The 26,744-nt window shown below is 40.5% G+C and overlaps 1 protein-coding gene across 6 annotated transcripts in view; it reads left to right on the forward strand.

Annotated features, from left to right (window-relative positions):
* SLC12A7 (solute carrier family 12 member 7) overlaps positions 1-26,744 on the forward strand; it is a 128,518-nt gene that overhangs the window by 49,471 nt on the left and 52,303 nt on the right. For all 6 annotated transcript variants that reach the window (XM_087721932.1, XM_087721933.1, XM_087721936.1 and 3 more), the window contains exons 2-12: positions 220-314; positions 3,309-3,431; positions 5,527-5,673; positions 8,997-9,051; positions 12,704-12,834; positions 14,891-15,117; positions 18,053-18,267; positions 18,975-19,142; positions 24,920-25,018; positions 25,683-25,740; positions 26,040-26,214. In XM_087721932.1, coding sequence (XP_087578058.1) covers positions 220-314; positions 3,309-3,431; positions 5,527-5,673; positions 8,997-9,051; positions 12,704-12,834; positions 14,891-15,117; positions 18,053-18,267; positions 18,975-19,142; positions 24,920-25,018; positions 25,683-25,740; positions 26,040-26,214 — 1,493 coding nt within the window. The remainder of the gene's footprint in view (positions 1-219; positions 315-3,308; positions 3,432-5,526; positions 5,674-8,996; positions 9,052-12,703; positions 12,835-14,890; positions 15,118-18,052; positions 18,268-18,974; positions 19,143-24,919; positions 25,019-25,682; positions 25,741-26,039; positions 26,215-26,744) is intronic.

The raw sequence follows: 26,744 nt of genomic DNA on the forward strand, positions 1-26,744 counted from the left end.
TATCGCCCCCAACAACAATCCGGGTCCTCATTTTACCCACCTCGGAAGGATGGAAGGCTGAGTCAACCCTCAGCCGGTGAGATTTGAACAGCCGAACTGCAGAACTGCAGTCAGCTGAAGTAGCCTGCAGTGCTGCACTCTAACCACTGCGCCACCTCGGCTCTTATCCAAGATTTAATTGTCTGTTTGCGCCTAAGTGTATTTGTTATACCTTGACAGGTGATGGAGTCCCACGGGAAAGTAGCCCATTCATCAATAATTCAAGTTTGGAGAGAGGAAGACTGTATGAAGGAAAAAATATGGCACTCTTTGAGGTAATATTAATGGTTTGTATTTAAGAGAAATTTGTTAGCTCTCGGGATATCCATAATGCCTTTCCAAGCCCGAGTCCACCATTTCTGCAGAAGACGGGCAATGGTGCTGCCATGTTTTGAGTATTAAATTTCCCAAGGTTTCTGGTTTCCTCGAAATCTTTGAGCCTCCAAGAGGTGAAGGGAAACTTTCTCTCCATGTTTTCCTTCTAATATGAATGTCCCCCATGACCGCCTGCTGCCAATTACCTCCAATAGACCGATTAGATCCCACAGATTAGGCCTCCTCCGAATTCCATCCGCCAGCCAATGCCGGCTGGCGACTACCCGGAGGAGAGCCTTCTCTGTGGCTGCTCCGACCCTCTGGAACGAGCTCCCTATGGAGATTCGAACCCTCACCACCCTCCAGGCCTTCCGCAAAGCCCTTAAAACCTGGCTGTTCCGACAGGCCTGGGGCTAAAGAGCTTTTGCCCCCCCTCCTCGAATGGTATGGTTGTTGTGTGCTTTTAAATTGTGTATTGTTTTGTTCGTCTTTTTTATCCCTTATCTGTATCCCCTTCCCTGACTTGGATTGTGAGTCGCCCTGAGTCCCCTTCGGGGAAAAGGGCGGCATATAAGTGCAATAAATTCAATTCAATTCAATTTTTGTAAAAACATTCCAGAACTGGAGGAAAAAAAAATCCAGACGAAAAGACTTTCACAACGTGCCTGCACTTAGATTTTTTTCCCCCCTTTAATGTTCATTCTTGTCTGATGAGATCTCTTGCAAAGTTTTAGGGGGTGTCATTTTCATGCGTCATGCTAAGGAATAATGTCCACTGTCCAGTTTTGGAGGAGGAAGCCTGAGGACATCTGCTTCAGTCCCAGAGGAGGGGATTCCTCGTGAAACCAGGCTAAAAGGCCTTAACAAATCCTTGTTACTGCTAGTACATTTTAAGTGCACTTGTTGTTTGTTTAAAATCCATTGAGGGTTTGCATAACACAGATGACTGAGTCAGCCACTTCCTGGTCACCTTACTTATTCTATGCATCAGCAATCACCAATGATCCAGACAACATTCTCTAAGAGTTCTTAGCTGACACAAAGAAAAGTGAGAAATATTCACATCCTGCATTTTATTTTTTTTACTAAAGCTAGAAAGTAATGGAACAAAACCCCGTAATTATTTACCTGTTCCAACGATTCTATTTCCTTTTCACCCAATAAAAGAAAAGAGAAACAGATCTCTTTGAAAAGCTCTTGTTTTCTACTAGGCTGAAAACATAATATCTCTTGTCAGAAGTAATAAGGGACATTACTTTGCTAGCCTTCTACGATTTCCCACTAGCAAATAAGTGCATAGGATTTGACAGCTGGCAATTAAAAAAAAAAACTTTAAAAATTATTCCCACTTACTTACATAACATTACTTTTTAACAGTTACAAAATTTATTTTTCTTTTATTATAGCTGTGTTAGTTAGTTTGACATTAGTCAAAACACAATAAAGTGGTTTCCTCAATCAGTTGGTATACAAAATTTATTTTTTGTGGTGCAAGAATTGCTTTAAATGTTGCTGCAAAAGAGTAGTATTGCAGTTCTATATGGAAATGCCATATTCTGTCTTCTAATAATGTTATTTTTTGTGGCATAAGTCTTTATAAATCCACCCTATTTTTTTTTTCTGCTGCATAATCTCCATGCTTCTTATCAGAAATTGTAATTCAGCACATCTGGAAAAAGAGAGAGTGTATACTTCTTAGATTGTATTTTTTAAGCTCAATATTTGAATTACCTATATTATGGGGCCATGTGGTATTTATAAAATAACTAAAAAACTTAGCTGTTAGTTATTTTACATTTAGTCATCACTTATAAAGCCCTACATGGTATTGGACCTGAGCCTCCTGCTGATTATCTCCCAAAGACCCATTAGATCCCACAGACTAGGCCTCCTCCGAATCCCATCTGCCGGCCAATGCCGGCTGTCAACTACCCGGAGGAGGGCTTTCTCTGTGGCTGCTCCGGCCCTCTGGAACGATCTCCCCGTGGAGATTCGGACCCTCACCACCCTTCAGGCTTTCCGTAAAGCCGTTAAGACCTGGCTGTTCCAGCAGGCCTGGGGCTGTTGAGTTCCATCCCCACTTGAACTGGTGTGCTTGTTGAGACCTTTTAAATTGGTTTTGTATTGTTGTTGGTTTTTGTTGCCTTCCCTTTTGTATTGTTCCCCACCCCCTTCCCTTTGGTTTTGTTAGCCACCCTGAGTCCCTCGGGAATAGGGCAGCATACAAGTTGAATAAAACCTAAACCTAAAACTAACATTTATTGGTTGTTTATGTCACTTTTAAATATGTGATTACCAACAGCGGAAAGAGGGGATGGAGAGAGGAGTAGAAGGAAAGATAGGAAGGAGGGGAGAAAGGAGAGAGGGAAAAGCAGAGGAAGAAACGGAGGGAATGCAAGAGTAGGAGAGAGGGGAGGAAAGGGAAGAAGAGGGGTAGAGCAGAGGAGAGGAAGGGGAAGGAGAGAAGGGAAAGGAGGAGGAAGGAAGGAAGGAAAGAGAGAAGAAAGGAGGGAAGGAATGAGAGAAGGAGAGAAGAAAGGAGGGAGGGAAGGAAGGAGGGAAGGAAGGAGGAAAAGAAGGAGGGAAGGAGAAAAGGAGAGAAGAAAGGAGGGAAGGGAGGGGGAAGGAAGGAGGGAATGAAGGAGGGAGAGAAGGAGAGAAGAAAGGAGGGAAGGAAGGAGGGAAGGAAGGAAGGAAGAAGTAGGATTGTTGTAAAATAAGATGGGTGTATGGGATGGTAAGAAAGCAATGTCAATTATATTGTCAATTGTAGGGGAGAAAAATTGTTATGAATACATATTATTAACAACAGTTATGAGATTATATAATTGTGAATGTATATATGAGAAATAAAAATGTAAAGACAAAAATAAATAAATAAATAAATATGTGATTATTTTTGGGCTAAAATGTGCTGCCCTCTTACCTTTCACTATGTTCCAAAATTTCAACAGGAAGAAATGGATAGCAACCCCATGGTATCATCTCTTCTTAACAAATTAGCCAATTATACCAATGTTACTCAGGGAGTGGTAGAACATGAAGAAGATGAAGATGCCAAGCGGAAGGAAATTAAGGTATAAAATACACCCTCCATTCTCTATTCATTGTCATTTCCATGAGTTGGATACAGTGGTGGCTATGAATATTAACAATATTAGTTCCTGATCAATGAACTCTAGAAATTTAGATGCTTTTCTTTTGTCATATTATGGTCATACAAGCTAAGAACTACCTGGGGAAGATTTCTGCAACAGAACCCTCTTTCAAAATACTAACATGCATAAATAATAATATGCACAAGAGCCGAGGTGGCGCAGTGGTTAGGGTGCAGTACTGCAGGCCACTTCAGCTGACTGTTATCTGCAGTTCAGCGGTTCAAATCTCACCGGCTCAAGGTTGACTCAGCCTTCCATCCTTCCGAGGTGGGTGAAATGAGGACCCAGACTGTGGGGGCGATATGCTGAGGTTGTAAACCGCTTAGAGAGGGATGAAAGCCCTATGAAGCGGTATATGAGTCTAACTGCTATTGCTATTGCTATAAATTGTAGGATGCAGATAAACATTCTTAACATCAAGATTCTGCTAAGAGTTCAGTAATTTTCAGCTTTGCTTAAAAAAAAAAATTAGGGAAGAGTTTCATTGAATCAGAGCAACTAGGTTAACAGCGCAGAAAATAATGAAAGCAACAAAGCAAATGTGAAGGAACATAAAAGTGTGGGTTATCTAGATGCTCTGGGACATACACTTTATGCCAGGGGTGTCAAACTCGATTTCATTGAGGACCACATCAGGATTGTGTGTGACCTTGGAGGGCCAGGGAGTGAGAGAGGGGGTGGGCATGGTGGGTGTTTGACACAGGCTCAAGATGCATTTTCTTTTCTCTTTGCATTCAAAACAGCTATTCCAGACAAAAGGAGATTTACTTTCTGGCACAAATAGTCTCAATTCCATAATGTAGAGATTAAAGACATGTAGAATCCCCAGCTGCTATGGAGCTTGACTCTCTTGTATAGGAGCAGAGCATAAATGAATTGACAGAGAGAGAGAGCCGAGGTGGCACATTGGTTAGGGTGCAGTACTGCAGGCCACTTTAGCTGACTGTGATTTGCAGTTCAGCGGTTCAAATCTCACCGGCTCAAGGTCGACTCAGCCTTCCATCCTTCCGAGGTGGGTGAAATGAGGACCCGGACTGTGGGGGCAAGTTGCTGACTCAATTTGCTAAAAAAAATTGTAAACCGCTTAGAGAGGGCTGAAAGCCCTATGAAGTGGTATATAAGTCTAATAAATAAATAAATTTCTCAAGATGTATCTAAAAGCTGTCTGTACAACAGTCTATCAATCTTTGTTACTACCTCTGAGCCAGCCCTAGAAGAGGGCTTAATATTAGTAATAATTTACAAAATTGATATACCACCCAATTCTCAATGACCCTGGGTGGCTCACAACAATCACAAAATTTACAATTAAATCAGTCACAGGTAAAAGATTAAGATAAAAGATGACAAACTCAGTGATACACTCTCTCTCATCAAAGACCTGGGTGAAGAGCCAGATGTTTTTGGCTCTTCTGAACAACAGCCATCCAGATCTTGGAGGGCACATAATTCTAGTTGGCAGATGCTGCTAAAGGGAAGGTGAAGAAAGGTACTGCCTCCTGCAGCCCTCTGCTGGCTGAAAAGGGGACTGCGGAGGGGAGGCTCTCCCCTCCTCCCATGATCTGTTTTCAGCTTTCAGAGGTCTCCAGCCCTCTGTTGGCCAAAAATGGGCCATGGGGGGACCTCACACAGTCCCCCACGGCCCGTTTTCAGTTGGCAGAGTTCTGCAGAAGTCTGTGGAGGCCAAAAATGGGCCACTGGGCAACCCCAGTGGCCCGTTTTGGCCGGCAGGGGCGACACAGACCAGTCCTTTAACATTTCCAGGCTGGCCCCGTGGACCAGATCTAAGCAACCTTGAGTTTGACACCCCTGCTTTATGCTGTCACTATTCCAGAGCATCTAGCATAACAAATAAAACAGAAAATAATGAAAAAAGAAAATGTAGAAGCATGTAAGTAGAATGCATATGTAATATTTATGAGAAATACAAAAAATTTTCTATGTTGTGGCCTTTGATAGTTTTTTTTTCCAAAAAGATTATCTCAATCAATTTTACATGTTATCTGATTTTTAGGCTCCACGTATGGGTACTTTCATTGGTGTATATTTACCCTGTTTACAAAATATTTTGGGAGTTATTCTATTTCTGCGACTGACATGGATTGTGGGAACAGCAGGCGTTCTTGAATCATTCATTATTGTATTCATATGCTGTGCTGGTGTAAGTATGATATATGCTTTCTTTGATATTTGCTGAACTGTATTCTACATTCTAATAATTTTTCTGTTCTGGCGTGATAATTTTACAAGTAGCTGGACAGGCTATTTATAGCGTAAGGCTTGTAGTAATAGAGGCACGCTGTTCTGTTCCTGTGTAGCCATATTTCTTAGAAGCGGTACTATTGACAGGTTAAAGCAGTATTAGAATGCAATATTGCATCCCACAGCCTGGAGTTCAGTCCCGATGGGGCTCAAGATTCACTCAGCCTTGCATTCTTCCAAGGTCAGTAAAATGAGAACCCAGATTGTTGGGGGCAATATGCTGATATTGTAAACCAGATCTAATGCAGGGGTGTCAAACTGGCGGCCCACGGGCCAGATGTGTCATGCGCAGGCCATGTCCACCCCAGCTCCGCGAGGGGGGAAAATGTTGCAAAACACCATGTGATGGCAATGTGATGCAGTGAGTTTGACACCCGTGACTTAGTGGATAACAACAGTTGTGTTTTAAATATTAAATATTTCAGACTATCATCATACTATAAAATTGTATTAGATTTAAACATAATTTCAATTTTCCCCCAAATGCATTTCCGTTCAATGATTAGAAATGATTTAAAATAATATTTTCCAAATATCTGCTGAAAATTGTCTAGCAAGTTTGCTTGTTAACCAATTGTTGAATATTTTACTTTCTTTGCCTGGAAGGAAACATAATATTATACCAATTACTTTTAAATGCATTAGGATTTTGTAATATACCCTGAAGTTCATTTATTTATAACTTCAGGATATTCAAAATACATAATAATTGTTAATCTGCTTGACTTGCATTAAGTTCATGAAGCTTATAATTTTTCTCTCTAATTTTATCCTTAATATTGACACTGAAAGTGAAACCCTTGTTTACTCTGGAGGTAATTCATCCACAGAGATAATAAATAGGATATGAAGACAAAGGAAACTCTTTCTCAACAGCTGATTGACTTGATTTATTTCCAATTGTTCTTGCTTCAAATAGCAACATTTCTTAGCGGCTTATAGTTATTTCCGATGTTGAGAGCCAATAGATACTGGTAGTGCAAAATCTGGGCTAAGTTTGCAAATAGGTCACCTTCAGAATTAAATTTCTAGGCTGTCCAATTTCAGAATTACTCTTGGCAGCTTCACAAATGAATAACATTAGACAAAAAATAGAATACATAAAAGCAATCTCCATACGAGGAAGCAGGAACCATCTTTCCACATCCCCCACACCAACATCCTAACCCCAAGTCTGTGGAAAAAGCCCATCTTAAAAAAGATTTCTCATAAATAGCCGTGTTATGGGTCACATAGAGAACAGAAGCAGCTGCGACAAGGAAAAAACTGCCTCTGAAGGCCAGCCAAATAACACTACTTTGTCAGTTGGTCCAAACCAGGCTGACCAAATCAAGCTGGAATGCATAAGATGGGCAGACAATATAGGAGACAAGCAGTCTCTTAAAATAGCAACGGCTTCATGTGAATCAGCCCTTCAAGTAGGCCAGATCAGAAAAGTTGAAGTCTACTGGAATTCTAAAAGTCTACGGAGATTCTCAGTCATCCAGGTCCTTGTTTGTCCCAAAGGTGCTTTTTCAGGAGTCAACTGGACTTCCTTGTTTTTTCTTTGAAGATGTTTTTATTTGTCATCCGAAGCAAAATTTCTTCAAAGAGAAAATGAAAAGTCCAGTTGCCTCCTGAAAAAGCAAATTTTGAGATTACTGGAATTCTACTTGATTGTTGCAAGATGTAATAAAAATCTTGAAAACCTAGTTTCCACTCTTATATCAAGACAATCAAGATGTGGCAATCTTGAGTTTCTTTCTCACCCCCCCCTCCTCCCTTTCCAGGCTAACCTGGTATTCAGGTAATGGTTGTTGAAGACCTAATTCAAGGTCATCTCCATAACCAGCACCTTGAATTACAGTCAGAAGCCAGTTAGTATCCAATACAACTGCCCTTGAAGAGCATCCGGCGGCTTCAGCTAGTCCAGAATGCGGCCGCGCGAGTGATCGTGGGTGCACCTCGGTTCACCCACATAACACCTATCCTCCGCGAGCTGCACTGGCTACCTGTTGATCTCCGTGTGCACTTCAAGGTGCTTCTTACTACCTACAAAGCCCTTCATGGTAGTGGATCTGCGTATTTGGGAGACCGCCTCCTGCCAATCACCTCCTCTCGACCCATAAGATCTCACAGATTAGGCCTCCTCCGAGTGCCATCTGCCAGCCAGTGCCGGCTGGCAACTACGCGGAGGAGAGCCTTTCCAGTAGCAGCTCCGACCCTCTGGAACGATCTCCCCGTGGAGATTCGTACCCTCACCACCCTTCAGACCTTCCGCACAGCCCTCAAGATCTGGCTATCCCGCCAGGCCTGGGGGTAAAGACTATAATCCGCCCCCACCCGAATGTTGAATGAATGTTGCTTGATTTTAATTATACATTGTGTTTTTATGTTATTGTATGTCTTCCCCTCCCATACAAGTTGTTAGCCGCCCTGAGTCCCCTCAGGGAAAAGGGCGGCCTATAAATAAACTCAACTACCAACTACCAAAAAAACTCACACAGCAGGGATATTATATAGGCATGATGGGGTTTGTCCATGCTCTGATTATTCAGCAATAGCTTCCAAGTGACCTTCAATAGCAAATCCATTGCACTAGAAAGCATATATTGCTTTCTACTATATTGTTCAATTTTTTTTGTACATTTTTAATTCTAAAGATTTGAACATGGCTTTCTTGTTAGCAGGTAAGGCTTGTTTTAAGCTTTCTGGTGCAAAGAGTGATACGTATCTTGCAGCAAAATGTTTCCCATTGTGCCAAAGTTGGTGTGTATGTGGGCATTTTACAGCCATAATATATTCCGATCTGTTCCACTTGTTCTAAGAGCTACGTTGACTGAATAAATGTGGCTTCATTGGTTTCCCTTTACTGCTCTGTGCTTCAAAATGAACTGTTACAGTCTATATAAATAACTAGAAGGGAGAAGACATAAATAATGTATAGTATTTCTTCTCCTCATAACATGGATATAGTGACTGAGCCCTTTTCCAGACAGTCAATAACATTAAAAAAAAATGCTACTATAAAAAGTATTCCTGGATGTTGCCGCCACATGGATCTTGCTGTCTTGGAGAAGAATGTAAGTTTCTACTGCTCTACTATTCTATTTATATGGTTTTTGATTTTTATAAAATTGAGTATTGTTTTCCGCTGTGCAGCTGGGTGAATCCTTTTACATCTTGCAAAGTCATCATTCTTTCTTTCTTAATAACATTTATTATTATCCTTTGTTTCTGTAGACTATGCTGACTGCGATATCAATGAGTGCAATAGCAACAAATGGTGTAGTTCCAGGTAATAACAAAATATAATTGCTTAAGCCTTAAGATATTGCGTGCACTTTATAAACAGTCCTCCATTACTGGTGAAATATTGATCACTGTGATTAAATGAGACTCAGGAAGGCAAGGAGGAAGAAATTGCTTAACACATATAATGTCAGATAATAATGCTTTCATGTAGAAAATTTGCTAAGACATAATGAATAGAACAAACAATACAGGCCATGCAAAGGACAGTGGGAGTTTTGGAAAATAACTAAATTAGGGATCCAATTCTTCCAAAAATCAGAAACTAACAATGGCTACGGCGTATAAAGAAAACCTTTATAAGATGTTCTACAGATGGCACCTCCCTCCAGCACGGCTCTCCAAAATGTTTAAAAATCTGGCCCCAAATTGTTGGAATTGTAAAAAAAACACCAGGCACTTTTTATCATATGTGGTGGCCGTGCAATGAGGCAAAAAAATATTTCATTTTTTTTTCATTTCATTTTATTAAGATTTATAGGCCGCCCTTTTCCCTGAGGGGACTCAGGGCGGCTTACAATCACAGGGGAGGGGGTGCAGTATCAAAAGACAAAACAAAATGTGAACAAAAGAAAAATAATAAAACACAACTTTCATTCAACAATCAACACTCGGACGGGTAAATTGGGAACCTATCCCCAGGCCTGTTGGGAGAGCCAGGTCTTGAGGGCTGCGCGGAAGGTCTGGATGGTGGTGAGGGTACGGATCTCCACGGGGAGGTCGTTCCACAGGGTCGGAGCTGCAACAGAAAAGGCTCTCCTCCGTGTAGTCGCCAGTCGACATTGACTGGCGGATGGGATTCGGAGGAGGCCCAGTCTGTGCGATCTAATCGGTCAAAGGGAGGTAATCGGCAGAAGGCGGTCTCTCAAGTACCCAGATCCACTACCATGGAGTGCTTTAAAGGTGGTCATCAATACCCTGAAGCGCACCCGGAGACCGACAGGTAGCCAGTGCAGCTCGCGGAGGATGGGTGTAACGTGGGCGAACCACGGTGCGCCCACTATCACTCGCGCGGCTGCATTCTGGACTAACTGCAGTCGCCGGATGCACTTCAAGGGCAACCCCATGTAGAGCCCATTGCAGTATTCCAGCCTAGAGATCACAAGGGCTCGAGTGACTGTTGCGAGAGCCTCCCGGTTTAGGTAGGGCCGCAACTGGCGGACCAGGCGAACCTGGGCAAATGCCCCCCTGGTCACAGCTGACAACTGGTGGTCAAAAGTCAGCTGTGGATCCAGGAGGACTCCTAAGTTGCGGACCCTATCTGAGGGGTATAAAATTTGACCCCCCAGCCTAAGTGTTGGAACATTAGCCAAATTGTTGGGAGGGAAACACAACAGCCACTCGGTCTTGTCCGGGTTGAGTACCAGTTTGTTAGCGCTCATCCAGTTCTTAACGGCCTCAAGACCCTGGTTCATCACGTCCACCGCTTCATTGAGTTGGCACGGGGCGGACAGATACAGTTGCGTATCATCCGCATATTGGTGGTATTTTATCCCGTGCCTCCGAATGATCTCGCCCAGCGGTTTCATGTATATGTTAAATAGTAGGGGGGATAAGACCGAACCCTGCGGCACCCCACATGTTAGGGGCCTCAGGGACGATCTCTGCCCCCCGACCAACACCGACTGCGACCTGTCCGAGAGGTAGGAGGAGAACCACTGCAAAACAGTGCCTCCCACTCCCACCTCCCGCAGTCGTCGCAGAAGGATACCATGGTCGATGGTATCGAAAGCCGCTGAGAGGTCAAGGAGAACCAGGATGGACGCATAGCCTCCATCTCTGGCCCTCCAGAGATCATCGGTCAATGCGACCAAAGCGGTTTCTGTGCTGTAACCAGGTCTGAAGCCGGACTGGAAGGGGTCAAGATATTGGAAAATGATTCAATCATGGTTAGAACAAATGGTGGGAGATCAAATCTTGTTTAAACCGGAAATTTTTCTCCTAGGTATAATACCGGAGGGGTTTAAGAAAGATACACTTTATTTAGTTATTCATGTACTAACTGCAGCGCGCATAACCTATGCACAATATTGGAAAAAAGAAACTACACCATCAGAGCTAGATATAATCAGAAAAGTGTTGGCCTGTGCGGAAGCAGATAGGCTCACTCTTGAACTTAAAAATAAAGGGGGAATCAGAATATTTTGAAGTCTGGAATAGATTTTATGACTGGTATAAGACAAGGTGACAAGACTGGAACAAACTGTATATACACTGTGATTGGACAGAAAGATTGATAATGTATTAAGTAGGCTAATTGTCAATAGTTGTGACTAGCTCTATATAATGTGAATGTATAGTCACTCCGACTTCGCGATACTGCATTGTTTTAAATGTAAAAATAATACAAATATATGGGGGGGGGGGAGAGAGAGAGAGAATAGGTGAATTCCAGCACCAAAATAATAAAAGGCCAGGCATTTACTTCAGAGTCTCTCTTACTTCAGAAGTAAAACTACTTGGTTTTGAACAGAATAGATCCCAAGAAGTAAAAGTGTTCTGTCTTCTAGGGGGGAGGGGGTGGAATTGCATTAAAAGGATCTTTAATAATCTGGGTTTATAATGTACATTACCAGTGAACTTAATCCCTGACTATTACTTATCTGTTTATTTTTAAAAAATAATCTCTGTATCCCGTTTCTCCGTAAAAAGTTTATAATAGCCATTTAATCATTCTAGTGTAAAGTAATGTAAAAGAAGTTTAAATACAAATAGCTGAAATAGAATTGTTAACAAGGATTAATGGTTTAGGAAGTGGGTCAGAATGAGATGGAATTTAAAATATCTAAAACATTGGAGCCTCAGTACTGCAAAAGGAAGTCACTGCATAGCCCACTTTACAATACAGAAGTGATAATCCGCAATATGGAACATAGAAGAGAGAATTAATTTACATTAATTGAAAGAATTAATTTACATTAATTGAAAGAATTAATTTACATTAATTGAAAGAATTAATTTACATTAATTGATAGAATTAATTTATATTAATAAGTGTTTTGAGAGAGAGTTCAGTGTGGTGATTAAGGCACTGGACTAGAAACCAAGAGTTGGTGTATTCTTGTCCCACCTTATGAATGAAGTCAACTGGATTACCTTGGGCCAATCACACTTTCTCAGCCCTAGAAAGGAGACAATAGCAAATCATTTTTGAAAACCTTGCCAAGAAAAATTCAAGGACTAATCCAGGTAGTCACCGGGATTCAAAATTGACTCGAGGATGCAAAAATAAATAAGGTTTAAAGTTAGTAGACTCATCTAAGCCTCCCTCCTTGAAGCATTGGTGTCATATTATCTGTGCATGGGGCATGCATGCTCACACATAGGATAGCCTTTGAAATAGCCACATGAGTCCTCCAAAGAATGTATCTGCTTTAACTCTTTGAGGGAATACTTCTAATCCGTTTGGCGGAATATCCCTTCAGTATGCATTGCAAGCTTTAGTATTTTCCCGCCATGGTTAAGCAGTGCTTTCTCACTAAAATATTTCACTTAGTCTTTCAAATCAGATTGTTTTTCTGGCATGCTACATCTGATTTGGCGTCCCAATTAGTTGAGCAAGACAAATTGTGCTTTGAATATGGTAAATGTGTTCTATACCATGCTAATTTGTGTCTTTTTCCATTTTAATTTCACAGCTGGTGGTTCGTATTATATGATCTCACGGTCATTAGGGCCAGAGTTTGGTGGCGCTGTGGGACTCTGTTTTTACTTGGGTACAACTTTTGCAGGAGCTATGTATATTCTTGGCACAATCGAAATTCTACTGGTAGGTCTTTTACTTAACGTTATGTTTTCCTCTTCATGCCATATATTAAGAATATTAAGAATGTAGTTTTCTTATGTAATAAATACCTTACCTACTTCTCAATATAGGAGTTGCTAACTGTGACAGTCCTGAAGATTCCAATCTGCCCATGTCAATCAATATGTGCATGTGTATATTTATTTATTTTATTTATTTATTTATTTGTTAAATTTATAGGCCGCCCAATCCCGGAGGACTCCGGGTGGCTTACAAAGAAGAAAAAAAGAAAAGCAAAATAAAAGAATAATTTAAAAATTCCCAACATGCATACATTTCTGATCGGGGCTGGACCTTAACAATAAGGTCAACAGCCCCAGGCCTGCCAGAACAGCCAGGTTTTAACAGCTTTTCTGAAGGCCATGAGAGTGGGTAAGGTCCGGACCTCTGGAGGTAGCTGGTTCCACAGGGTCGGAGCAGCCACAGAGAAGGCCCTCCTCTGGGGGCCCGCCAGCTGACATTGTCTGGCTGACGGCATCCAAAGGAGGCCCACCCTGTGGGATCTTATCGGCCTTTGGGAGGTGTGTGGCAGTAGGCGGTCTCACAGATAACGCTGGTCCTGAGCCATGTAGGGCTTTAAAGGTGATAACCAACACCTTGAATTGCGTCCAGAGACCAATTGGCAGCCAGTGCAGCTCACGGAGGACAGGTGTAATATGGGTGTATCTCGGTACGCCCAAAATCGCTCGCGCGGCTGCATTCTGGACTAGCTGTAGTCTCTTTGCTTAGGCATACATGCATGTGCACGTGTATATATCTGCCAGAAACCACAGGGGCAGAACAAAGAAATCCCTTTATTTTGTTTGAATTAATATCAATTGTAAAATGAGTGTCACGGCGGCCTCCCTCAGTAACCAAGAAAGAAACTCAACTCCATTTTGCAGAATTAAGTGTACTTTTACTGGTCATGAGTAGATAGCAGCTAGGCAAAGCAAGATCTGAGGCAAAAGTGCGCGTAATCATAGATATCAATATGTGACCCAACCCCCTCCCCTTGGTAACCCCAACCCATAGACCAATCCGCGCACCCCACAAGTGTCATGTGGGAGACATCTTCAAAAAGCATCATCAGGTTGGTATGCCGGACAGTTGGCCTTGGCGGCAAATCCTCTATCTGCAAACATGCGCAGTAGGTGGTGAGAACAACTCCCTTTTTACAGTCACTCCTGCACTGAACACTTCCCCACCCAAATACCATGCCCCCCCCCTCCCCGTTTCAATGGCAGCCGAAAGCAAGCAGCAAAACAGAGGCTGACAACGAGCTACCCCATTTACACAATTAATTGTTCCCCACCTGCATGTAGCAACCATTCTTTGTTAATAAATACAAAGACTATGTTCCGGTACTGGTACATAGAAATACTGAAATGCACACAATCCATCTTTCCATCCAGTAAAAGTAGCAAAGAACTAAGGCAGGATAGAGCTCTTGGTAAGTGAAAGTGTAAACCGCGTTGGGATATGAAACAAAGACAAAGGAACATAACTTGAGTGGAGAGGAGTCAAAAGTGGAGAAGCTGAATAAGGAAGAACAAAAGACAAGGGAGAAGACCCATTTAGGCAAAAACATTGAACAAGAGCCACTCCCGAACACTATCTAATCCTCACCGTAATTTGCTCTGCGCAGCATTCTTCCATTTTCATTAGTTGCTTCTCTTTTCACATCTGTTTCCTCAATTTATAAGAAGTTATTTGAGGAGAAAATTAATCTTCCTGTTTCGTTTATTACATATTGACACAGATTTATAGAAAATCATCGAGCATTCTGCTTGAACTGGTCTTCGGCCATAATGAATTGAACCAGAGGTCAACCAGCTGTGTATTTTTTCTTTATTAAATTTTTATTCCACCCATATCACTGTCCATAGTGGCTCTGTTGAAGTGACAAGGTTTACCTTTTTATTTTAAAACATACATTTTAGCCTATAATCTTGCTCTTACTGGTTCTTACTGCGGTGATTTTTAATTATTTATGTTTTGGAGCTTTGTGCTAAAACGATATTCAATATTTGTCTTGCAGAAATATATTTCTCCTAATGCTGCTATTTTTCATGGAAGCGAGGAGGCCACGTTAAACAACATGAGAGTTTATGGGACGTGCATTGTTGCTCTGATGGCGATAGTTGTTTTTGTGGGAGTCAAATATGTCAATAAGCTTGCATTAGTCTTCTTGGCTTGTGTTATCCTTTCAATTATGGCTATTTATGCAGGGGTTATTAAAACTGCATTTCAGCCTCCGGACTTTCCGTAAGTGCATGAACTATGGTACATTTAAACATCAATGATAGTTATAATATTTTAATCTCGCTAAAAGGTAAAATAAAAAATATATATGCAGTAGCCAATATTGCTAGGGATGTTTGCATTAGATCAGCTCAAGCCCTTGAAACATGTCAAAAAGTCATCCTAGGTCAGTTATGGCTAAGCTTTTCGGTGCCGAGGGCCCAAAGTGTGCATGCATGTGAAACCTCAAAATGCAATGCGCATGCACCCCGCCCCTGCAAATGCAACCTTGTGCGTGTGCCCTTCCCCCTGTGTATGCAACCCCCACACGTGCACGGGCGTCCCCTGTGCATGTCGTCCCCCCCTCGCGCATTTTTGGCTTCTAGGTTGGTGCAGAAGTCTTTCCCCGCCCAAAATCGGGAGTGGGGGGCGCACATGGCTCCCTGCACGCAGTTTTGGCTTACAGGTTGGTGTAGGAGGCCTTCCAGGCCCAAAATGGGGCGTGGGGGCATGCGCACATGTGTGAACCCCCCAAAAATGCAATGCGAGCACACCTCACACATGCACCCCACCCCCCATGCATGCGTATGCACATCCCCAGCATTCCTCCCATCTCTTGCGCATCCGTGGCAGAGACCTGAAGACGAGCTGGCTGGTGGAAGGTGCATGCATGGTGGAGTTGCGCTGGGGTGACAGCCCACAGGGAGGGCTCTGCATGCTGCAGATTCAGCATCGCAGTCCTAGGTTTTGTGAAATGATTCCACTCAGGGTTGGATGGGAGAGAACATTGTTGCAATAGAGTTTTAAAGCCTGATGTTCATGTTTTGTGACGTTTCAGATCTCTGAACCACTAATTGAGCAGATTTTAGCCTGCATAATAGCAATTAATTAAATTGTTGTGATCTGAGCTTTCATAAAGATACACCAAGAAATGTGACTGGGTTTTTTAGAACAGTCATCTTTGTAAAAGGTATTTCAATGAAGCTCTTGTAATTGCTTGCCTATCTGTGGTAAAGCCTCACATTTCAGTTTTTTAAAATTATTTTGAATTTACCTTAAATCCACATGTACTATATCTTCGTTTTGGATAGATTCTACAAAACAATGCAGAGCATTCATTAGTCATCTTCTGCATTCTTTTGAACGCACAGAATTTTTAAATTGAATAGAGCATAGAATACACACATTGTTACCTCAACTGGCTTTAAGATAAAATGGTTATATTTCCATTTGCTTGAATATGAGCATATCTGTGGGATCTGGGACCTTAATTTATTAAGATCCCAGTTCACATAGAGAAGGATATTTGCTCCTGATTCTGGAAATATATCCGTTCTTCCGATGTCCTAGATACATATCTAGGGACATTTGGGAACTATGGCTTGTGAAACCCCATTCTGTATCCCGCTTTACCCATTCTGTACCCAGCCTTTCCCATGTTCAGGTAAACGCTCAGAGAGAAGCCAGTGTTTCTCTTGTGGCTGTCAACATTTTAATTTCTATTGCAATTCCTCTAAGCATATGATTGTGCCACCCTCACTGATGAACTTTCAATCTACTTCCTAATCTCTTATGTTCTTCACAGATTGTAAATGATCTTCAATCCTTTATACATTTCAGTTTGTGGAAGAGTTGTTCCCTTACTACCTGATACTTTACTATCTAAATAATAACCCACATAATAGACAATCACATTGGGAAGAGGTCAACATATCTGTGCGTGCACACTCATATAGACAACCAGAAAAAGCTTTCAAAGCAGCCACATGGGTCTTACACTACACTAGCCTTGTACACAACGCTGTTGCTTTAGTGATTCCAAAGAGGTGCACCATACTTACATCGAAAGTTTAAGAAAGACCTCTTTTGAAACCTTTGTTCAACCCAAATAAAGAAATGTGAACACTTGTATGCGTGCACATTCAAATCAATGCTGTCTCCTGGCAACTGTCTAGACTACTGAAGAGCCGAGGTGGCGCAGTGGTTAGGGTGCAGTACTGCAGGCCACTTCAGCTCACTGTTAGCTGCAGTTCAGTGGTTCAAATCTCACCGGCTCAAGGTTGACTCAGCCTTCCACCCTTCCGAGGTGGGTGAAATGAGGACCCAGACTGTGGGGGCGACATGCTGACCCTGTAAACCGCTTAGAGAGGGCTGACAGCCCTATGAAGCAGTATATAAGTCTAACTGCTATTGCTATTGCTACTCCCTGTAGTTTTCTTGACAAGATTTTCTGAAGTGGTTTGCCATTGCCTGTTTCCTAGGGTTGAGAGAGAGAGGGGGAAATGGCTGAAATCTATCTAGCAGCCTTTGTGCCTAAATTGGGATTAGAATTTAGAACAGTGGTAGTCAACCTGGTCCCTACCGCCCACTAGTGGGCGTTCCAGCTTTCATGGTGGGCAGTAGGGGTTTGCTGTAACTCTGCTTTATAAATTTGATAAAGAAAAGTTACTGCCCTACTTTATAAATCACCATTACTGTGGAACCGGCGGGCGGTTAGAAAATTTTACTACTGAGATACAAAAGTGGGCGGTAGGTATAAAAAGGTTGACTACCCCTGATTTAGAGGCGTCAGATTTCTTGCCTTGTTGCTTACCATTACACCAAATTGGCTCTCTATGAACATTTATATATCCTTTTCGTCTACATTACAGCCATTTAAAATAAAACAGCAACAATTCCAGAAGTTACTTTATTCCCAACCCCTTTCTCTCGTTCCCATTGCTTCTTAAAAAAAAAAAATTCCAATAGCACTCTTTTCAAAACATTTTGATGCCACATGACATTAATAAAAAGTAATTTAAGTTTATTGTAGACTGTTTCCTTTATGATTAGAGCTGTTAGCATAAGCTAGAAGTAGGATATAGATGTCAACAAAACAGTTTAAGATGTATTGTCTTTAATTTGTATTTTTAATAAAAAAATGTGCCTTTTAAATTATTTGTTTAATTATATTTTCTAGCATATGTCTTCTCGGAAACCGTACCTTAGCAAAAGATAAGGATTTTCCGTGTGCTAAATATATTGAAACAAACAACGTGACAGTAACTACCCAATTGTGGAGATGGTTTTGTGGCAATAATCCCAACTTAAATGCTACTTGTGATGAATATTTTCAGTTAAATAATGTCACCGAAATCCAAGGTATTCCTGGAATTAAAAGTCGAGTCTTACTTGGTGAGTCTGGAATTTTAGTGGAAATGATTTGGGGAATTAATTTTTTTTTTTGAACTAGTGATTTTCATCTGATAATAATTTTGTCAATATGGTCAATTCAAATAGTTCCTTAATTTAATGGACCCCCAAAACAAATGGCAGCCTTTGTTTAACCCCTTCTCTCTGTCCATTTAACTTTGAATTCCTGATTTATTTTTTTCATCTGTTCAGCTGCTTTACATTTCCGTTTTAGCAATAGCAATAGCAGTTAGACTTATATACCGCTTCATAGGGCTTTCAGCCCTCTCTAAGCGGTTTACAGAGTCAGCATATCGCCCCCCACAGTCTGGGTCCTCATTTCACCCACCTCGGAAGGATGGAAGGCTGAGTCAACCTTGAGCCAGTGAGATTAGAACCGCTGAACTGCAGATAACAGTCAGCGGAAGTGGCCTGCAGTACTGCACCCTAACCACTGCGCCACCTCGGCTCTTTTTGATTTGTCCTAGCTATACATGATATTTTTCCCACAGTTTCAGTCGGCTACATCCAACATATCATTTTTATGAAGTAAATATTTCCCCCCCAGAAATAGAGAAAGCTTTCTAATTGGTAAATTTGGGATAGAATGCGCACTTAGAATAAGTTTAAAGATTTTTGCATCAGGTTTATATATTTTTTTTAAAAATGGTTGTGAGTGAACAAAATCTTGTGGTTTTTTCCCATGGCAGATAATTTGTGGAGCAGCTATTCAGACAAAGGAACAATTGTGGAAAAACAGGATCTTGATTCAGTTCCTGTTTTCGAAGAAGAAAAAGATGAAGAAGTCTATTACATTTATACAGATATCATGACTTATTTCACCATGCTCGTAGGAATTTATTTTCCTTCCGTAACAGGTATTGCTTCATCCTTTCTGCCTCCTGTAAGAAAATTTATTTTTTGCATATGTTCAGCTGCTTTATGTTTTCGTTTTGATTTGTCCTAGCTCTGCATGATATTTTTCCCACAGTTTCAGTCGGCTACATCCAACGTAATGTTACTATAAATTATTTATATAAAATTTTGTTGAGCTGCATTTCAGGGTCCTAACCTCACACAATGACAAATGTAAGAATAAATGGCAGTATAGATAATTGGTGATAGAATGTAGCAGGCTCAATTCCCAGGAAAGGAGGAGTGCATCCAGAGGAATAAAAGGTAGCTTAGTCCAGATATTTTATGTGAGAAAAAGATTGAGGACAACCCCTCCCTAATAGTTCTCAGAGAATATGTGTCAGCGTTCCAAGTATCATGTAGAATTAAATCAGAGACCAAGGCAAAACTATCCTTAAGGTTCCAATTTAATAAATCAGACATCTTGGCATTATGCTATGGAATCCCAATACTGGAAATGACATCAGAATCCCACCCAGTTAAAAGTTCATGATCTTGTCCCCACACCCACAATCCATCACATGGTCCAATCTTCTTCTTCCATGCTGGCATCCACACCCAGCTGCTTCCGGTCAGGTGTAAAAGTACGGAGACAAAGGATGACCTTGGCTTCTAGTAAAGAATGAAAACAATACATTCCACAATCCTACTCCTGTCTATTCCACCCTCCCATCGACTATACTAATGAAACAGCATAGTGAAATAAGAGAAAGTGTGGCAGGCCAAAATTCTAAAAGGAATATAATTGCAGGCTTGACAATATGCTTGATGTAAATAGCAGAGCGGTTCAGTTTGTTAAGAGTCTGCTTGTAAGCGTGGATCAATAAGGAATTCTGCTTGGAAGAATCCCCACATGTCTTTTCTCCTTTTGGGACCTGACAAAATCAATCAGAAGCCTTTGGGATGAGAAGCGAAACATCTTCAAGGAAAAAACAAAGCCTAGTTGCCTTTTGGAAAAAAAAGCACTTTTGGGATAAAGTTGGAAATTATGACTACTGATGCATTTTTATGAACACTTTAAAAGTGCCAAATTGAAGAATACAGTACCCATGACAGTGGATCAGTGGATATGATATTATTGTACTTTCACATTTCATACCCGATGAGCTTATTTGCAAGGAAAACAACAGAAATGGATATTAAAGGTGATTTCCAAGAGAAATCGGCTCCACCATCTGCATAGCCTGCTTACTAAGCATGTTAAATCAACACCATACTGTACTTGAGAGACCGCCTCCTGCCAATCACCTCTTCGCGACCCATTAGATCACATAGATTAGGCCTCCTCCGAGTTCCATCTGCCATTCAATGTCGACTGGCAACTACGCGGAGGAGAGCCTTCTCGGTAGTAGCTCCGACCCTTTGGAACGATCTCCCCGTGGAGATTCGAACCCTCACCACCCTCCAGACCTTCCGCACAGCCCTTAAAATCTGGCTATCCCGTCAGGCCTGGGGTTAAAGAATGTAACACCCCCCCCACCCGAATGGTATGAATGTTGTGTTCTATTTTTAATTATGTATTGTCCTTATGTGTTATTGTTTGTATCCCCCTCCCTTTGAGTTGTAAGCCGCCCTGAGTCCCCCCAGGGAAAAGGGCGGCCTATAAATAAATTTTCAAATACTCAAATTTCAAAAATACTCAACCAAATAATCCATTTCTCCTGAAACAGCTGTAGTAGAACCTTGAATTAATGTTAGCATCAAGAATGAAACATTAAGAGACCAAGCAGAAATTATTCAGTTTGTGTTTGGATTCAAGGAAAGCATCCCTCAACCTCATATCTATTTTTACTAGGCTGGAAAAGGCAATAATCAAACACACTCTTTGTGTAGGTCTCCCCTGTGTACAACTTCTATATACAACTTTGAGTAACACAAATACTGGTGGGGGAGAAGAACAGTTTCCTCATTGACAGCACAAACTCTTACCACGCCAGTAAACACATTTGCATGCAACCAAATCGTTTTGACATATTTCAGGTCAATATGCTCATTCAGATCCTGGTTAGCTGATTTTTTTTTTAATTTTTGTCTCCTTCACTGCCCAATAATTCAGTGTAGCAATAACTTCAACACATAAGGACTTTCACCAAAACGCTGCCTCTGAGGGAGGGATGGTTCTTAAACATGATAAATAAATAAGTTTTTTTGAAATTGGGAGTCACAATAAATTTTGCTGCATTACTTTCCACTTCTCCCCATGTTTTTCTTATCTAGCAATAGCAATAGCAGTTAGACATATACCGCTTCATAGGGCTTTCAGCCCTCCCTAAACGGTTTACAGAGTCAGCATATCGCCCCCCACAGTCTGGGTCTTCATTTCACCCACCTCGGAAGGATGGAAGGCTGACTCAACCTTGAGCTGGTGAGATTAGAACCGCTGAACTGCAGATAACAGTCAGCTGAAGTGGCCTGCAGTACTGCACCCTAACCACTGCGCCACCTCGGCTCTTATCTTTTATAGTAAGCAATTTGGCCATCTCTTTATTACTTTAAAGAGTGTATGGCTTATTTGTAATAGCCTTCCCCCTGTAATAGTTTACAATCTACAACATATACACACCCTATCTCTCAAACAAGTGGGGTTTGCTGTGCTTTGCTCCTAAAAATAGATTTTTAGTAGTAAAATGTTTCCCATTTTTTTGCAAAGTAATACCTAAAATGAAATAGTATAATTGAAAAGGAGGAATTTCCCCTCCATATTCCTTCAATTAAAAAAGATTTATTTTCTTCAGCTGCATTTTCTCCTTGCTGCATATTGTCACAAACTCTGTTGCTTTAAATACTGATTTTCTCAAATGAATATCCTGATACAGAAGAGTTCCTCACCTGTCCTTGAAAACTGGTATCTCTAGAATTTAAACCCCAGCCAAGCCAGTATTAATTTCTTTTATCATTCAGCTCCAGAAAGTTGACGTAAATTTAACAGGAAGCTCCTGCTGAGAAGTCCCTAACAGTGACGTGCAGGCAGGGGAGGCAGAGCCTCACCACTGTCATCATGAAAAGAAAAAAAAATGTAAAAGGAAAAAGGCAAGAACTGAGGTCAGGCTGAGCTAGTTGCTGCCAGAGTCACTGTGGATGACTCTGCTTAGTGCTTAACTGTGTAAAAAAGCCTCTAAAAAGCGCCCTCTACAGGAGGAGGCAGGAGAACCACGTGCCTCATTTAGTCTGACTTTATGATCACTCGAGCAGAGTTAAGCAAGGGTTAAAAGCCGAAAAATTCCTTATGTAGATGAGGCACGTGGTTCTCTTGCGCCTCCTATAGAGGGCGTTTTTTTAAGAGGCTTTTTTAAACAGTTAAGCAGAGTCATCCATTGGGGACTCTGGCAGCAGCTAACCCAGCCTGACCTCAGCAGCTCTTGCCTTTTTCCTTTTACATTTTTACATTTTCATCATGGCAGGCAAGAGCAGAGTTGAAATCCTCTGTGATTGTGAAACAGCTGGAAAAGGTATGTGTGTCGGAGGAAGGGGGAGGAATTCAAAATTAATGTAATTTGTAAGTAATTGTAAGTAATTTGTGTGTGTGTGTGTGTTTGCTTGTTTCTTCACTCAAACTCAATTTGAGAGAGTTTGAGAAGAAAGGGAATGAGGTAGGAGAGGCAGGGAGGGCAGCCCGCCAGCTTTCTTTCTCTGTGTCGAGGCGAGGCGGGCAAGAGCCACTTTCTTTTTGCCCGTCTTGCTGCTATGTCCAACATAGAGGCGGGGCGGGCAAAAGCCGCTTTCTTTCTTTTTGCCTCACCAGCCATAAACCTCACCGCACGTCACTGGTCCCTAATAATGCTTAAATCCCTCTAAAGGGACAGCATTATTTTGCCCTAGCATCCAAAAAGACCTTTTGTATTTTCGGAGTAATTTCAATCCTCTGTATCAACAATTTTAAACTCTCTCTTTTGCTTAAGCTTCCTAACTTTTTTTTTTTTACTTTTTGCCAAGAAATCTTTTGGAATTTTACAGAAGACTCTGAGGAATAGACCTTATCTCTATATTATGCTGTCTTGTTCAAGTAGTTCACTTACTCATTCCATGTTGCCTGAACTTCTCAAGCAGTACAGAACAAGAATGTGATAGCATTGTTAATAACTGTCTTATGTCCATGGAGTAGGTTTGTTCCATATCTCATAATTTCATATAGGCAAAACAGATTCTAGAAATCGGCATACATATTGGATCGCTGAAAAAATTCTGCTTGTTTTAAATTCACCTGAGGCGATTCCTGAAAAAACTTTGCTGTTTATTAGCACAATGATCTGTTCTGTGTTCACTAATGTCTCCAAGTTCTTTTCCACTGTCTTCAGTTTTGGTGTCCCCGATTTGAAATATAATCTAATTAAAAAGGAAACATGAAACTTAGTAATGACGTAGAAAATAACTGATCATGCTTTATGCCAAAGTAGAAATTAAATTGGAAATTTGTCAGCGTTTGTGCCTTAAAATGCAGCCTCTGTGTTCTTTTGATATCCCTGAGTAAATGAAAGAGGGTATCTGAATGTGTTCCCTCATGTAAAAGATACTGTTGAAATCTCATATAGTCATCACGGTTACACATTCTTAACAATAAATTGTCTGAAACATCTCCATCCAGTAATGGAAAATTTGAACTCTTGCACTATCTTCTTATATATCATTGTTCATGGCAAATTAAGGTAGATTTCAGTTTCAGCCCTTGGCATACATGTGGATATTATTCAGAAATTAATCATGCTTCATGGTGAACAAATACTCCCACTGAAAAAATATTCCTATTGGCCAGCTGTTAAGGTTAATAAGAGGATACGTGCTTGAATATTTGGTGGCAATTTTAATATAAGAGATACAAGGAATTTGTAGTCATCTACAGTAGAAGTAAAATTGTTCCTATCCAGTGGATTTCAGCAAATGGATTATTCTGTTAGGTGGTATTAAGTAGACCAGTGGTTCCCAAACTTGGGCAACTTTAAGACTTGTGGACTTCAACTCCCAGAATTCTCCAGCCAGCAGAGCTCTTCTGGCTGGAGAATTCTGGGAGTTGAAGTCCACAAGTCTTAAAGTTGCCAAGTTTGGGAACCACTGAAATAGACCCTCATTCTGCTTGCAGTTCCAAGCAATCCAACTTACATTTATAAAATGACATAATTTCCTGAGTTCTAAATTCTATTTTGTGGGACTTTTTGCTTTCGATTAAGACTATGTGATTTCTTTGTTTTATAGTCATCTGTTATAATCAATAAGCACATAATCTTACAAAATATGGATGTGTATAAATAGAAAATAATTTAGGAGTCAATTAAGTAGCTAAATTCTATTTTTACTGAGAGAAAATGCCACACAGATGGCCTATTCATAAGCAAAACAAACACAATTGGGGGATTATTGATTTTATTCTTTTTATATTGGGATATTTATTGTTTGTAAGCCTCTAGAGTCACTGAGAGTGAATGGGCCGTATAAAGCCAATAAACAAATAAACCAACTGACCAATGAGGAAGAATAGAAAACACATTTTTCTGCCTCAATACCCTTCTACATTTTGAAAAATAATTATTTCCCTTCTACTTTCCCAAATCTTCCCCATTTTCTGAAATTTGTTTTAAATCATAATTGGTCATTGTCTAATTTTCTGAATGAATGTGGGTTAAGCTTAGTTTGTTGCTGCTTATATAAACATTTAAATTTTTAGTAAATTCAGCCCAAATGATGAACTAAGTAGGTTGCTGTGTTCCTTAATGACATTTTTAATGGATTACTTTGTCTTTCTGTTTAGGTATTATGGCAGGTTCAAATCGGTCTGGAGATCTTCGGGATGCTCAAAAATCTATTCCAACCGGAACAATTTTAGCCATCTCAACAACATCATTTATCTGTATCTTTTTTATGCAATTTCAAGAACATCCGAACTTCATTTCTGTATTTAGTACATATACTAGAATATAGTTAGCCATCTGTACTGTATATACCCCAAAGCAAATAACTAATACTGTATATTACAGCAAATTCTAGTTTTTGCAAAATTCTAAATGTTTCATTTAAGTTTTAGATTTATTTAGATTTTTATTTATGTAAAAATTTAAAATTAGAGTTAACCAGACTATGAGCTGAAATTATTCACCTCTCTGTGAATAGGAATGAATAAAGTTATTATTTGGCATGCATACTTTGTCTCATAAGGAAAAATCAATGAAATGTAACATAATACTAATTAAAGTTACATTAAATAGATACTAGATCTACACTAGAAGGATTTACTGTATATTGTGAGATTATAAGAAATAACTATATTAGCACATTATAAATAATATAGTTTTGAAAAGTTACGTGGAAAAGGGCTTTTCTTGCACATTTTATTTTATGTTAAGTGTGAAAACAATAGAGTGCGAATTTTTGTGATAGAATTAATTAAATATCCAACTCTTTCTCAACACAATTACTGTTTTCTTCCAAACGTACAATAATCCTGGTGTACACAGATATTAAAGAACTTATCTCCATTTTCTTTGCTTTAAAGTTCCTTGAGTCATATTTTACAGATCTTTCCTGCATAATTCTTTTTGGAGCCTGCATAGAAGGGGTGGTTTTGAGAGACAAGTATGTAGAAAGACCTTTTCTCCAGTTCTTTTTAAAATCTATGCATTTAAAATTAAGATATAATATTTTAACTGAATGAATGTGTGGAATGAGAAAGTAAAATACTAGAGAACTCCAAAGCAGCTTTTATGGGGGGGAAAACAGATGTCCTTTTTGGTTCATCGTAAGAAATGTGTGTATGCCCACACCTCTAAATTTTTCTGAAAGGCGTTTTTTTAAATTGAGTTAGCGATTTTATGTGTATATTTTTATTTAGCTCTCCTTGTTTGTTTAATGTTGCATGTGTTCTTTCCCACAAGATTTGGACAAGCAGTTAATGGAAACCTAGTGATTGGTACGTTGGCATGGCCCTCTCCATGGGTTATTGTAATTGGTTCATTCTTTTCCACATGTGGTGCTGGTCTTCAGAGTCTCACTGGTGCCCCCCGGCTACTGCAGGCAATTGCAAGAGATGGCATTGTTCCATTTCTTCAGGTGAATTTCTGTGTTTTGTTTATTTTTTTTTAACTATTTTTACATCCTTGCCATAAAAAGAATCCATTTGGAGGGTATTTTATTCATTTATTTAACTGTAGTTTTGCTCCGTGACCCGACAAATGCGCGCACGACAAAAGCGTGCCGATGAAACCGCAGCAAGAACACCGCGATGTCATAAACATGCCCACAACAACGCGCCCACAAAACCGCGCCCACAAAAGCACAATTTAAGTTAAGGTTATGGTCAGGGTTAGGGTTAGGGTTATTAGGTTGTTATTAGTTGTTTGTTGAAGGCGCACTTTTGTCAACACGCTGTTGTCGGCGGGCTTCTGCACGCATTCGTCGGCGCAATTTCAATCTCGCGGTTTTCTCACTGCAGTTTCGTCGGTGCGCTTTTGTCGAGCGTACATTTGTCGGTGAACCGTTTTGCTCCATTTGTGCAGATGGTGGTAACTAGATTGATTGAGAGGTTTCTAAGGCAGTCATAGCCTGTAAGAGAAAAAGGACATTTAAGCCTTAGGATGCAA

Source organism: Thamnophis sirtalis, unplaced genomic scaffold (assembly GCF_051295495.1).
Source record: "Thamnophis sirtalis isolate CommonGarterSnake01/CBP01778 unplaced genomic scaffold, rThaSir2_p1.2 scaffold_8, whole genome shotgun sequence".
Lineage (NCBI taxonomy): Eukaryota > Metazoa > Chordata > Lepidosauria > Squamata > Natricidae > Thamnophis > Thamnophis sirtalis.